The sequence below is a fragment of the Polistes dominula genome, unplaced genomic scaffold, assembly GCF_049000335.1.
Source record: "Polistes dominula isolate Pdom_NZ unplaced genomic scaffold, Pdom_raw_medaka contig_11, whole genome shotgun sequence".
NCBI lineage: Eukaryota > Metazoa > Arthropoda > Insecta > Hymenoptera > Vespidae > Polistes > Polistes dominula.
In genome coordinates, this window is record NW_028301154.1 from 1264341 (window position 1) to 1279301 (window position 14961).

Here is a 14961-nt window from a genome sequence, read left to right on the forward strand (position 1 = left end):
ATAGCAGAAAATTATTATTATTATATATATATAAAAAGAAAAGAAAACAAAAAAACCAAAGGGAGTTGGAAAAAGAAACAAAACATGAAAATGTATATAGAATAAAAATTAGTAGACCAAAAATTCACCAACTAATTAATCCCTATAACTTGTGTCTACGAAATCAATGATCCCCTTGCCCTACCATTTCCGTCCAACCCCCGTCATCGACTTTTCCAACACCAATGGGATTCCCCACAATTTCTTCGGGGAACCCCTGGGTTTCCTCACAAATTCCCTGACGTCCCCAGAAGACCCCCACAATTACCCCAAGAGATCCCCATGGGGATTCTTCTTCCTCTTCCACTTCCCCCGTCTTCCTGTTTTCTGGTTTTCCTGTAACCGTTTCATCGTTTCGTTGCCGTTACATGAATTTTCGTTCACTTTTTTTTTACATATCATCCCCCATTCTAAAGAAGTTTTCACTTGAAAAAGAAAAAGAAAAAGATTGGAAGAAAACGTAGTTGAATTTTCATCAGAGTTGTCGTCGTAGTTCGTCTGAGGGAGAGAGAAGGGGGGGGGAGGGTTAAAAGTCGACCGACAACTACCACTACCACTATCACTACCACTACAACTATCACAACTATTATAAAATCTTCTATCTCAAGGAGAGAGATGAATTTGACAAAGTTTCGTGCCCGGGTTTTCACTTTGTTTCCTCGAGAAAAGGACGACGACGACGACGACGACGACGGAATCGAGTGAAAGAGAGAGAGAAAGAGAGAGAGAGGAGAGGAGGGTTTAGGAGAAAAGGGTTAGGGTGCAAAAAGGCTGACTGGCTGACTGGCTGGCTAGTCGGGTTGGTTGCTTTCTCATGCACGAAGATTCGAATAGTGTTCACTGTTAGACAGACAGAGTTGAATTTCACTTGAAAACTTTTTTAACATCTATATGGGGTATGTTTGAAACACATTTTAAAAGCTACACGTTTCATATACATTTATATATGTATATATATAACATGTTTATATGTTTTAAATGTATATGAAACGTGTACCCTTTAATATATTCATATATATTGTATGTATAACTACCTATAATATATAACTACCAATATATAATAGAGGTATAATAAATAACTACCTAATATATAATATAATCTATATATATATAATATAGGTATAATATATATAACTACCTAATATATTATACCTATATATAATATAGATATAATAAATAACTATTATTAATATTAATATATATATATTAATATTAATAATTAATATAATATTAATATATAATAACCTATATATAATATAGATATAATATATAGCTACGTAATATATAATAACCTATATATATATAATATAGGTATAATAAATAACTACCTTATATATAATAACCTAATATATAACTACCTAATATACAATAATCTAATATATAATAACCTAATATATAACTACTTATGTATATATGTATATATATATAGGTAGGTGTATAGGTAGTATATAGGTATATATGTATATATAGATAGATATACGTATATATATAGTATACTACCTATATATGTATATGTACATATATGCGTTAAGTTTCTACTGTATCCTTACTATATGGGGTAACATACTCTCATAAGTAAAAATATGACAGAATGGTAAAAAGTGGAAGAGACAAAAAAAATAAAAAAAAAAAAACCTATGTACATACTTTTATAAGTGAAATAAAGAAAGAAACTGATATAAAGAAAAAAAATGAGAGAGAGAGAGAGAGAGATAGAGAGACAGAGAGAGAACTTATGTGCATATTCTCATAAGTGAAAGAAAGATAAAAAGATAGAAAAAGAAAGAAACAGATAAAAAGAAAGAGAGAAATGTTAGGGGAGACTTTAAAGGTTCGTTCGACTTTTAAACTCGTCGCAATGTTGGAAACTTTTTTTTTTCCTTTTTCTTTTTCTTTTTCTTTCTCACACTTATATTCTCTCTCTTTCTCTCTCTTATTCTCTTTATCTTTCTCTTTTCTTTTTTCTTTTAGTAGAGTCGAGTTAGAGAGTCTGGGAAAACGTAGCAAGCGAGAGTGACATTTTCTTCTCTTTTTCGTCGTCATCAACCCTTCCACTAACCCTCTTCCACCCCTTGTTCACGTTCTCTTCCTTTTCCAGCCCTTTAACGTTCCTTCGTCTACTATCTCGTTCCGTAACTTCCTTTCTTTCTTTCCTTCTTTCTTATTCTTTTTCTTTGACTTTTTATTCCTTTTCATTTCTTTTTCTCACCACCAAGAAACATTTTCGCGATCGAGCTCGGTTCATGGCTAAGTCGTTAGACTTACTCACCCCCTTTTCCACCCACCCCCCAAGGATAAGCAAAAGGTTTAAGGAAAAGGAAGAGAGAATATCTTGCTTGGGTTATTGATGTTTCATACCAGCAGCATGTAATAATATGCAAAAGAGTGTTAGAGAGACAAAGAGAGAGAGAGAGAGTTAGAGAGAGAGAGAGAGAGAAAGAGAGTGTTAGAAAGAGAGAGAGAGATTCTTAGTGTATGACACATCATTTATTGAAGATTAACACGTTTACTGTCATGGGATTTTATATACGTTTTATCATAGAATTTATGAGCTTGTTATTATTATTATTATTATTATTATTATTATTATTATTATTATTATTATTATTATTATATTATTATATTATTATATTTATTTCATTTAAAAGTGATATATCAAATTCAGGTATATGTAATAGAATTGCATTGGAGTTGTATTAGAGTTACATATTTATATTAATTCTATACTTTGATATTTTATTTTATTATTTTATTATTAATATAGGTAATATTATTTTTTTAGTATATAAAATAATTATATATTTATAATATATAATTGTATATATAATTAAGCAGCTATAAAGTTTATAATATATAATCTGTATTATAATTAAATATTATATAAAGTAATATTTTATTATAATTATAATATATTATATTAATTATATTATATAAATATAATATATAATACATATATATATAATAATATAATAAATATAATATAAATAATAATATGTTATAATATTGTAATATAATAAAATATAATAATATAAAATATAATATAAACCTATATTAGATTATAATTAAATAATTTAGATTATATATATATATATATATATATATATAATAAGGGTTATATATTGCCCTCTATTTTTAATTAAATAATTTTTAGAATCAACCAATCACATATATTATCCAATTATAATTTATAATACATCATATACATGAAAAACAAAAATCCCCCCCTAAAAATTTAGATACCATACAAAACCATAATCTAAAATTATATTTTCTTCTTTTTTTTTCTTTTTTTTTTCCATTTTAGAATCAACGAGCGAAGTAACTGAAGGATTATATGCTGGTAATCGTACAAGATTGGTATATGGTGTATTTACAACACCTGTAAATTCCATTGGTGGTTCAGCAATCTGCGCATTTTCAATGAGCAGCGTACTCGAAGTCTTCCAAGGTCCATTCAAAGAACAAGAAACGATAAACAGTAACTGGCTAAGAGTACCAACAGAAAGGGTGCCTAAACCAAGACCTGGTACTTGCGTTAACGATTCTAGAACACTCAAAGATACCATCGTCAATTTTGTTAAAGCTCATCCACTAATGGATGAAGCTGTTCAATCCTATTTCGCATTGCCTGTGATAACCAAAGTCAGTTTCAAGTAAGTCCTTTCTATTATGATTATTATTATTATTATTATTATACTAATTTCTATAATTCAGGATAACTTTAATAAAAGGGGTATATATAGGATTAAGAAAACGTCTTATAGGATTATAACACTGTTATAATAAAGTTTAGAAAAAGATATTATATATTATTTTGAATGTGTTAGAATTAAATCTTAGAAGTTTGGTAAAATTGTTTTTGAAATTATTAAAGTTTTTTAGATTTTATTAAATTATAAAATTTTGATTTTATTAAATTATTATATTGTAATTTATTAAATTATTATATTGTAATTTATTAAATTATATTTAATATAATATAATAAAAATAAAAAAGAAAATAATAGTTAAAATATTATTAAAATATTATTATAAATTATTATATATATATATATATATATATTTAAAGCGTATAGAAAAAAATATTGCAACAAATCCATGATATTTTTTTCTTCTTCTTCTTCTTTTTGTATATTCAAAAAAAAAAAAAAAAAATAATTATAAATGGTGTTCATTTAGTTACAGATTTACCAAAGTTGCTGTAGATTCGCAAGTGAAAGCTTTAGATGGCAAGGCCTATGATATACTTTACGTTGGAACAGGTAACCGTCATATCACTAACTTTAAAATAATAACATTTCTCGTAGCCCCGGCACGAGATCGTATTTCGTCCTTTCTCGAAAATTATACATGGAAATATTCGGATATATTCCACAGACGACGGTCGCGTGCTGAAGGCATTGAACACCCGTTCTCCGGATTCTGTTACCGACGTTAATCAGGTCATTGTTAGCGACGTCCAAGTGCTGAAATATGGTAAGCTTAGAACCATCACCTTTACCATCACCACCATCAACTCTCTATTATTTATTTTATTATTCGTTTCTATCCACTGAAATTATATATTTTACTTTTTAAAAAGATATTACTCTTTTCATTTTTCATTATTATTATGTATGTGTGAATCTCATATTATTATTATTATTATCATTATTATTTTATTATACATTTTTATTAAAAATTCTAATTCTCATGCATATTATTTTAATTTGTAATTATCTTTAAATAATACATTTTTTTTATTATTATTATTTCTTTTAAAAGTTCAATGGTACAGAGTTTTTCTTTTTTTTATTTTCTATCTTGTGATATATGATTTCTATTAATTTTTATTTTAAAGAAGGTTTTTGTTAAATTAATTATACCTTTTTAAGGTAATAAATAATATCTTTTTTTTTTGTTATTATTTCTTTTAAAAGTTCAATGCTACAAAGTCTTGTTTTTTTTATATTTTCCACTTCGTAATATATATAATTTTGATCAGTTTCTATTTTAAGGAGGGTTTTTCAAGTTAATTATACTATGCTTTTATTATTATTTCTTGTAATGGTTTGGTAATACTAAAGTTTTGTTTTTTAAATTATTTCCCATTTTGTGATATATGATTTTGATTAGTTTCTATTTTAAGGAGGAGTTTTCAAGTTAATTATACCAATTTTTTATTATTATTTCTTTTAAAAGTTCAATGATACTAAGGTTTTGTTTTTTAAATTATTTTCCATTTGGTGATATATGATTTTGATTAGTTTCTATTTTAAAGAGGATTTTTTAAGTTAATAATACTTGTTTTATATTATTATAGGATTTTTTTAATAATAAATTATTACATTTAAAAAAAACAAAAAAGGCAAACGTATATGTGTGTTTATTTTATAATAAAGTAGAACTCGTAGAGAAAAAATAAAATAAAATAAAATGAAACAAAGAATTGGTAAAAGCAAAAGGGGACTACTACTATTTTTCCTTCTTTAATTTAGCAAGTTTAGGTAATTATCTCCTATTTTCTCTAATGGTACCGTTTTCCAAAGTAATTCTTTTAGTTTATTTCCTCTAATGATACAAATTAAAATAGTTCTTTTAGTTTATTACCACTAATGGATATACCAACTGTTAGAAGGTAGTTCACTTTTAGTTATTAGTTTTGCCATTTTGGTGATACACTTGTAAAAGAAATTATCTGTTTATTATCCGTTCTTCCGGTTACATAACTTTTATTATTTAACAACTAAATTTACTAAAATATTATTAACAGTTTTCCTATAATATTCTCTCTACTATTTGAAAATTATTATTATTATTATTATTATTATTTTTATTATTATTATGGGAAAACTTTTGAGAAATTTCTATGAAATCTAAATTTTACCTTAAAACAGATGATATTAAACTAGGAAAAAATAAATATTATCTTTAAATACGAATATCTCAAAATGAGTTTCTCCAGATATGTTTAAATAAAATTTAAAAAAAAAAAAAAAGAACAATTTTGCAGTTTCATTTACAACAAATAGTATAACAAAATCAAAAACCTTCGTATTTTACTCACAATTAATTAACAATCTCTCAACAAATAATAAAAAAAAACAATAAAAAACAAATAACTCTGAAATCCGTCAAAATAAAACAAACATAAAGATAACTACTTTCAAAACATAGAACAACCATAAAACCATGAAACTAATGGAATCTTCTCGTAAATCCCCTTGAATGAAATCTTTCAAAATAAATATACATACATACATACATATATAAATATGCTTTTATTAACATTTGTAGGACAAGCAGTGAAGGATCTATTAGTGGTACACTTAGCAGGTGAAGCCAGTAAATTGGTTGTGTTTGCGGATTCGGAGATACGCGCAGTACCACTTCATCATTGCGATTCACCATTGGCTGCTAGTTGTGCGGCATGCGTAGCACTTCAAGATCCACATTGCGCATGGGACGCTACAACAAATCTTTGCGTTGCTGTACCAACTAAACTTCATGATAGTGATGCTGATAAAACCCTATTTCAAGATATCCTTATGGGAAAACACAAAGGGTGTGGTTACGAGCAAGGTAAGTGTAATGTATAATAATATTATATTATTCTGATGTTAATATATTACAAATGAAAACCCACCACCACCACCACCACTACCACCACCACCACCACCAGTACTACAACCTCACCCCAACCCACCTTTTGTATTCTTTAAGCTTTCACGAATGAATTCCCTAGATAATGGGAGAAAAGCCTGTTTTCTCACGCACTCTTTTTTTATCTTCTTCTTTTTTTTTTTTTTTTACCCTCTCGAAATAATGACTCTCTCTCTTTTTATCTTTTTATCTTTCTTTTTTTTTATCTTCTTTCTTTCTATGGGTTTTTTTTCTCTCATCTTTCTCTCTATCTTTTCTCTCTCTCTCTCTCTCTCTTTATCTTACAATATTTCTCTCTCTCTCTCTCTGTTTCTCTCTGTTTCTCTCTCTTGAAATACTTGATTTAACGCATCCTTGACTTCGAAGTAGAAACGACGAGACTTTCGAAAAATTTTCAAGTAGGACTTCAACGTACAGTCGTTTGCAGAAATATTCGATACGACGAACTTTTATCTTTTTCTTTTTAGTTAGATAAATTGATACGATATATTATCTTGATTTATAACTAGATTATTGTTATCTAGTATAGATTGCAATTGATATTGAAATTGTATGAAGGATATATTGCAATGATATTTTACTTTGTGTACTATAATTATATTATAAATATATTCTTAATAATATATAATCTTAAAATTAATAAAAAAACAATAGAAACATTTAAACAAAAGTATTAATATTTTTCTCGAAAAAAGAAAAAGAAAATTGCATTTGCAAATCACACAAGTTAAAAGTGGAACCTTCAGAACAAAGCAAGTTTCCAGAGAATGAAATGAATTCATAGTATCCGGAGTAGGATAATTTATTATATAATATTATTTATTGAATAATTATAAAAAATGAGCGCCTGTAATAATGCAACCCTCCATACACAGTTTGAAAATGTTGCTTGCGAGCGACATCTGTTGAGACGAAAATTTTGTTCTGCCCGAAAGCTAGGCAACCCGTAATACACGCGTGTATAAACAGTTTGGACTTGAAAAAAAAATTCTGTCCCATTAGATGTCGCTCGCAAGCAACATTTTCAAACTGTGTCTGGAGGGTTGCATTCCTACAGGCGTCAACAAATTTTTCTAAACAACTAATTATCTTAAAACTAATAAAAATATATATGTATATATAAAGTTTTATAAAAGTGTTAAAAATACAAGCCCTGAGTTATCTGTGAAATAATACAAGTCTACGTAGTATGCAATCGAACACAAGGAAATTGCAAAAAGAAACTTATCGGTTTCTCGGATACACGAGATAGTTTTATCTAAATAAACGGTGTCTATATAGGAATACACATAGACGAATAAAAAAACATATATACACACGTATAACTAAATGCAATACTACCGTATCTATACATAAATATAGAAAGAGCGTCGTCTGTCGGTATCAAAGATTCAAAGCCCATTCGAAAAGCGCAAGGATCAGCTGAATCGATCGAAAATGTTGCGCGTTCATCCGTAATCGTTCTACTATAATATATATATATATATAAGTTACACATACATACATACATACATATATATCTAGTACCCGTTAACACCAGGAATACTACTGTATGTCTGTAACAGACAGTCAACTTTAGCGATATATCCCAACGGGGGATTCAACGAGGTATCTCGCGAACTTTCTTCTCGTCGTTCCACACAACCATCACCACTACCACTACCACCATTACTACCACTACCATCACCGTCACGTAGATTTAACTACCTTGCTTTTGCGAACCTTTAGCTTTCATCTTTCGGACCCCAGGAAGCTTCAACTTCATCCTACTTTTATCTTTTTTTATTTTATTATTTCTTGTTTTTTTTTTTTTTTGTATTCTCTTTTCCTTTATTCTCTTACCACGGTATCCTTTTACCACAAAATAAAATAAAATAAAATAAAAAAAAGGAAAGGAAAGGAAATAAAAGAAAGAAAGTTTAAATCAACGTTGAACGTAACATCAAACTGCAACGTTTTTATCACATTTTATTCGACATTAGATCATTTCATTAATTATTTTCTATCTTTTAAATGTTGTAACACGTTTCTAAAAAAAATAAAATAAAAGTATGACATTAAGTATATATATATATATATATATATATATATATAGTATATATAATATATATATGATATACTTAGAAAACGTATGAAAGTAAAATTATTACAATTACAATTTCATCATCCCCTTTTATGATATGTCTTTTTAACGCGTTGTATTTTAACCCTAACGATAAGAATTTATTGCTGTTCCCTTTTGTGTCCTACTTTTCTTGTTGCTGGAAGATCCCTTTTTTACGACGAGTCTTATTCCTTGTTATTCTATTTTTCTTTTTTTTTTTTTTATATCTTTTTTTCCTTGTTTTATCTATCTCTACCTCTCTCTCTCTCTCTCTCTCTCTCTATCTCTTTCTCTGTCTCTTTGTATTTTTTATTTTTATTTTTTTTTATTACCCTGATCTCTGAGTACTTTCCTTCTTTTTCTATTTTTTTTTATCTTCTTCTTCTTCTTCTTCTTCTTCTTCTTCTTTCATATCATTTGTGTATCGCACGCCAAAATCTTTTGCACTAACTTTTGAAACAACACGTTATGTTTCATTTATGTGTCTTCATCCCCTTTCCATTCCACATTCATGGGATATTTATGTTAAGTTATAACATTTATCATTTGATACTCAGGGGAAGTGGAAATTATTTTTTACACGGTATATATGAAAATCAAAAGTTATTATTTAAAATTATAAACATTGTATCAGATAAAATGAATTATATTTTGTAATTATTCAATGAAGTATTAATACAAAGTACAAAGAGAAAAATCTTGTAAAAAATGTACCGTGTAAAAAACAAAGTTCCTCTTCCCTTTATATATATATATGTGTTCTTATAATAATAATAATAATATCAGAAAAAGTACAAAAAAATTATTTATATAAATAATAAAATGAATATTAAATAAAATTTGTTCTTTAAACTATTGATACACGTATGAGTATGTTATTCATTTAATAATGATCATTATTACTTAAATAATATATTTTTCATATATAAAAACACATATATATATGCACACCCACATATATTTATACATACGTAAATGCCTCCAAAAAAAAAAAGAAGAAAATAATGAAACGTATGTATAAAAATATATGCTCGTTTGTTTGTTTGTTTGTCTGTTTGTTTGTTTGTTTGCTATACATTTTGTATGTAATATTAGTATATTACCTGTTTATCATTGATCATCATTATCATCGTGAAACTTGGTGAAACGTTGCTTCAGAAATGGCGAAACCCATGCAACCAGCCGTACCGCCCGAAATTGGGCGCGGAGAACAACCCGACGAACGAGACAATGAAATTGTCATCGAGCTGGACCGAGAAAATCAGTACGGTCGTACACAACCAAGAGCTAACGAACCTCAAGGTAATCATTAAACTCACCCCCTCTCACCCCTTCTCACCCCTTCTCACCTCACCCCTTCTCACATTATCCACCAGTGTGTCATTATATTCTGTCCTTTTCGAATTCCTATTTGAAAATTATTACTTAGAAATTATTTTAATCGATCCCAGGATGATCCTTGAAAACCAACACAACAAAACCTTTTAAATAAAACTTACTTTACTTCATTCCCATTTTTTTTTATTCCTTTGACCTAACCACTCAAATCTCTTGCTACACATATTCCTTTTTTTATTATTATTATTATTATTATTATTATTATTATTATTATTATTATTATTATTATTATTATATTTGATTTCATAAGAAGAATCATCACCTGAGAAAAAAATTGCAATGAAAATGATTTTACCTTTGAGTGGATATTCTGTTATTTTTCTTGTTGAAATCGAGTTACATGTACCTGAAGTTACAACTTCTCTGTTTGTTTGTTTGTTGGTTTGTTTATTTGTTTGTATTTTTTCATACCATTTTTTCCTTAAATTGTTACATGTCAAAATAACTATTACGATAAGAGTAGAAAAAACCTCCATTACTTGTTAAACTTAAAAAACAACAAACTTAGATGTAAAAGATAGTGGATGATAATTTTAAAAGAAAAAAACCAAAAAACAAAATAAATCAAACGGAGGTTTCGAATTACATCAAATGTTAAAGTTTTCTTTATCAAGATGTAAACCAGTTAAAAGTTACCAACCCAACCCAACCAAACCAAACCAAACCAAACCAAACCAACGTAACCTAAATAACCCTTTACCTTTTTATTCCAACTTTGTTGTTCATTTTTATTTATGTTGTTTTCGCATAGAATCTTGTATACTCATAATATCATACCATACACGTTTATGTATACATATATATATCTATATACAAGGTAGCATACATATATAATACTATATAACCAACATGTTCGTAGTAACTCGAGCATATCGTGAGGAGACACACACACATACACACACACACACACAGAGTGCGTAATCAACAAGCCTACTCCCAAGCGTGTCCTTTCTAACGCACAAGCCCCGTTCTAACTTTTGCTTCGAAGGATCCTATCCCGCGGGCATCGTTGCACGTTCTATATATATATGTATATATATATATATATATGGAATATACCATACTGACTTGTATCCTTTCATTCTTTGTTTTTCCTACCTACCCTTTAATCCATGATATCGATTCGCGTTATCCTCGCTTCGATGTTTCCTTCTTATTTTCAACGTTGTACGTGATATCGTATTTGAAGTCCTATTTCTTTTTATACATATATATATATATATATGTGTGTACAACTAGCAACCCTAAAATAATTCTTATATCAAATTACAACACGTAGCAGACTTTTCCAAGCAATCCAATAATAAAAAAGAAGAAGAAGAAGAAGAAGAAGAAGAGAAAAAAAGAGAAAGAAAGCAAAAAAATATATATTTATTTATATCAAATATATTAGGATAAATTGAGAAATTAGTTCGTGCGTTTATTAAATTAATAATCTTACTTGTATATATAAGAAACAAAAAAATTAATTTTATTAACTTAACACATTTGCAGCCAGGATATATTTTTCCAATTCTTATATTAAGCACTGGCAAAAATAATGATATTTTGAAAAAACAATAATTTTTACATATATTCTATATATATATATATATATATAAATATAAGTTTATAAATTATTTAAATATTATATTTAAGTAATTTTTAATAATATAATATATTATATATAAATAATATATAATATTTGAATTTAATATATAAAATTTTTATAAATATATATATATATATATATAATAAAATACTAATAAAGTAATAATAAAATAATAATAAAAATAATAATAATTATAAGATAATATAAATTTATATAATATATAATATATAAATTTATTTTTATTAAATTTTTAAAATGAAAAATATATGACGTGAATAATCACGTCAACGGCAACCAGGAATAAAATATGAAAAGACGTGAATACACGTCAGCGATCGCAAATGTGTTAACATAACAAAAATTGCACTACATCCAAAAAAAAAATGCAATGAACGTTGTTTTAAATAATGTTATTGATTTTAAAAGCACAATAAACGTACGAACTTTGTATTAACCTAAATAAAATTATCAATATAACATATATATATATATATATATATACGATTTATTATTTAATTTCAGGAGTAATCGTGACACCTGTGGTTTACTCGGCACAAACGTTAACCGGTGCATTAATAGGAACCTGTCTATTCTCATTGGTCGCTGGTTTTGCATCTGGTTTTTGGTTTTCCCAAAGATTACGCGGTACACCATATCCAGAACCATCCGAACAACGTCAACAATTAAATCGATTAACGGAAAGTTCCGAATCACCTGGATTCAACAATAAATCGATCAATCTCGTATTAAATGTACCACCTAAAAACCCAAATGGTAAAAATGCTAATTCATCGGCTGAGAACAAACCAGTGCAAAAGGTTAAGAAGACGTATATATGATATAGAAGACGACAAAGGGCCGTTTGAGGCTTATCGTCACAGGATCCCACGGATTTCGGTACTTCCTCATCGTCCTTCGATCTTGCCGAATCAGACGATAGAAACGACGACGAGGAAGGGGAAGAGGACGAGGAAGAGGAAGACGATGACGATGACAATGACGATGATCATCATCATCATCATCATCATCATAATCATCCTCATCAAAATAATCATGATGTCTACGATTATGAAGGTGTTGAATGCAACGAATACAACGATGGAATAAATAAGAATCAACAACAACAGCAACAGCAGAAGAAGAAGAAAAAGAAACATAGGAAAAACTTGAGAGAAGATTTAAGTAATCGTTGTATTCCAATTCAACAACAACAACAACATCATCAACGATCATCCATTTCGTCAGACATCGTAGAGTCCTATGACAACAAAACCGAACCGTGGGTTCCTCTGGAGTTCCTCCTATCTTCATCGAAAGAAACAACAGACATTTATGATACGCGATATCATCCCTACCAACAATCACAAAATCGTTATGTTCCTCGTCAACATGAATCACGTGGTAGTGTTGGAGGAAGTGAAGGAGGAGGAGGTGGAGGACCAATACGAGGAACAACAGGAACTAGTGGTTGTGGTATTATTGGTGGTAGTGGTGGTGGTGATGGTTGTGAAAGTCAAGAATTGGACTACATCGAAACGGTTATTAGCAGCAATACTCCTCCTCCTCCTCCTCCTCTTCATCCTACGAATTGTCAACGAAAACGTAGCGACAGTAACAGCAGTAGCAACAGTAGCAGCAGTGCTATGACCACCATCAGTACCAACTCGAACGATTTACTACGTAAACTTCGTCGCAGTTCAATTACTACGAATTCAGCCTCGTTCGTGTTTGATCTAGCACAAGCTGGCGATGATCCATCATCATCATCATCAAATCCACGTGACCATTACATGGTACCAACGAGAAATCCACGTGAATTAAACGAAAGGATCTTATCGCTGTTCAATCCACAATTTTTACCTAATTTCAATGACATGGTCAGATATATGGCAGCATCCCAACAAGAACCACCAACACCACCACCACCACCATCACTACCATTACCTGGTGGTCATTCACGTAATAATACTAATTCTAGATCTATCGATGCAACTGAGACACGTCTTTTCAGGCATACCAATAATCGTCGAAAAAAACGAAATAGCATCAATGAATCTATGCTTTTTCGTCAGGGACTTGTTTATCAAGTGCCACGTGGCGAATAATTATTTTATTCTCATTAAACCTTTTACTTTTTCATCAATTAAATATACAATTTACGCAAGTATGTAAAAGTAATGTTAAATATACACAATTCAACGTTATAAATAAACACAAAATCTAACGTCGCAAGGATTGTTTATTATAATAACGATATGAGACGTGTTATTATCATCGTAGGTGTGTCAAACGTTACCTGATTTACGAAAGGATGTGTTTTTTCTCTTATTCTTTTTTTGTTTTTTTTTTTTTGATTTGTGTTAACTCTTCGGGTTTTTATTCGAATTTGAAATAACATGAAAAATGAAGAGAATAAAAACTAATAGAAGAAGAAGAAGAAGAAGAAGAAAATGAAATACTACTACGTCTCCTTCCGTGAAGAAGAAAACTGGAATAATTCCAGCTGAAGAAAAATAAGAAAAAAATAAAAATAAAAAGAAGAAGAAGAAGAAGAATGTGAAACGATCTTCCATCGTAGGACGCAACAACGTGGGAATAACGAACTATTTTTTTAAAACTAATACTCTCGACGATTCTTTCTCCCTCTCCCTCTTACAACCCACCCCCATCTCTCTCTCTCTCTCTCTCTCTCACTCTCTCACTCTCTCTCTCTCTAATAATCCTTCTCTCTTACTTAATAAATTTCTGTTCGTTTAATAAATTTCTATTCGTACGTTTTTAAATACGTCATTTAAAAAAAAAAAAATTGACGTAAAATTCTTCCCGTAATAGAAAAAAAAAAAAAAAAAAAAAAACGGGAATAAGATTGGGGTTCCCATTCACGTCGAGAGAGTCCCATTTCAATTTTATTTTTTACGTTTTTTTTTTAAAACTCGACACTAAGAAGGGAAAAGAAGAAAAAATAGAAAAGAAAAGGAAAGGTGAATGGAATTTAAGTGACTGATGAACAACGTTGGAAAGAATTAAATGAACTCCTTTCTTGTTTTTCTTTTTTTTTTTTTAAAGAAACGAGTTAAACGTAATAATAATAATAATAATAATAATATTAATAATAATAATTATAATAATAATTATAATAATAATAATAATAATGATACGTTAATGGGAATAGTATGATGTGATACGG

The 14961-nt window shown here is 28.7% G+C and overlaps 2 protein-coding genes across 3 annotated transcripts in view; both read left to right on the forward strand.

Annotated features, from left to right (window-relative positions):
* Positions 1-12651, forward strand: part of LOC107071521 (semaphorin-1A) — a 246998-nt gene extending 234347 nt beyond the window's left edge. The window contains exons 9-14 of one of the 2 annotated variants that reach the window (XM_015330571.2): positions 3344-3692; positions 4219-4301; positions 4417-4515; positions 6316-6600; positions 9944-10087; positions 12297-12651. In XM_015330571.2, the coding sequence (XP_015186057.1) occupies positions 3344-3692; positions 4219-4301; positions 4417-4515; positions 6316-6600; positions 9944-10087; positions 12297-12613 (1277 nt within the window). In that variant the 3' untranslated portion in view covers positions 12614-12651. The remainder of the gene's footprint in view (positions 1-3343; positions 3693-4218; positions 4302-4416; positions 4516-6315; positions 6601-9943; positions 10088-12296) is intronic. The other variant, XM_015330572.2, reaches the window with a different exon arrangement.
* On the forward strand, positions 12647-13976 carry LOC149030554 (uncharacterized; the record flags this gene model as incomplete). Its single annotated transcript, XM_089178655.1, has 1 exon — positions 12647-13976. A coding segment is annotated over one exon (1233 nt), but the record flags the coding sequence as incomplete, so codon positions are not given.
* Positions 13977-14961: the final 985 nt, after the last annotated feature.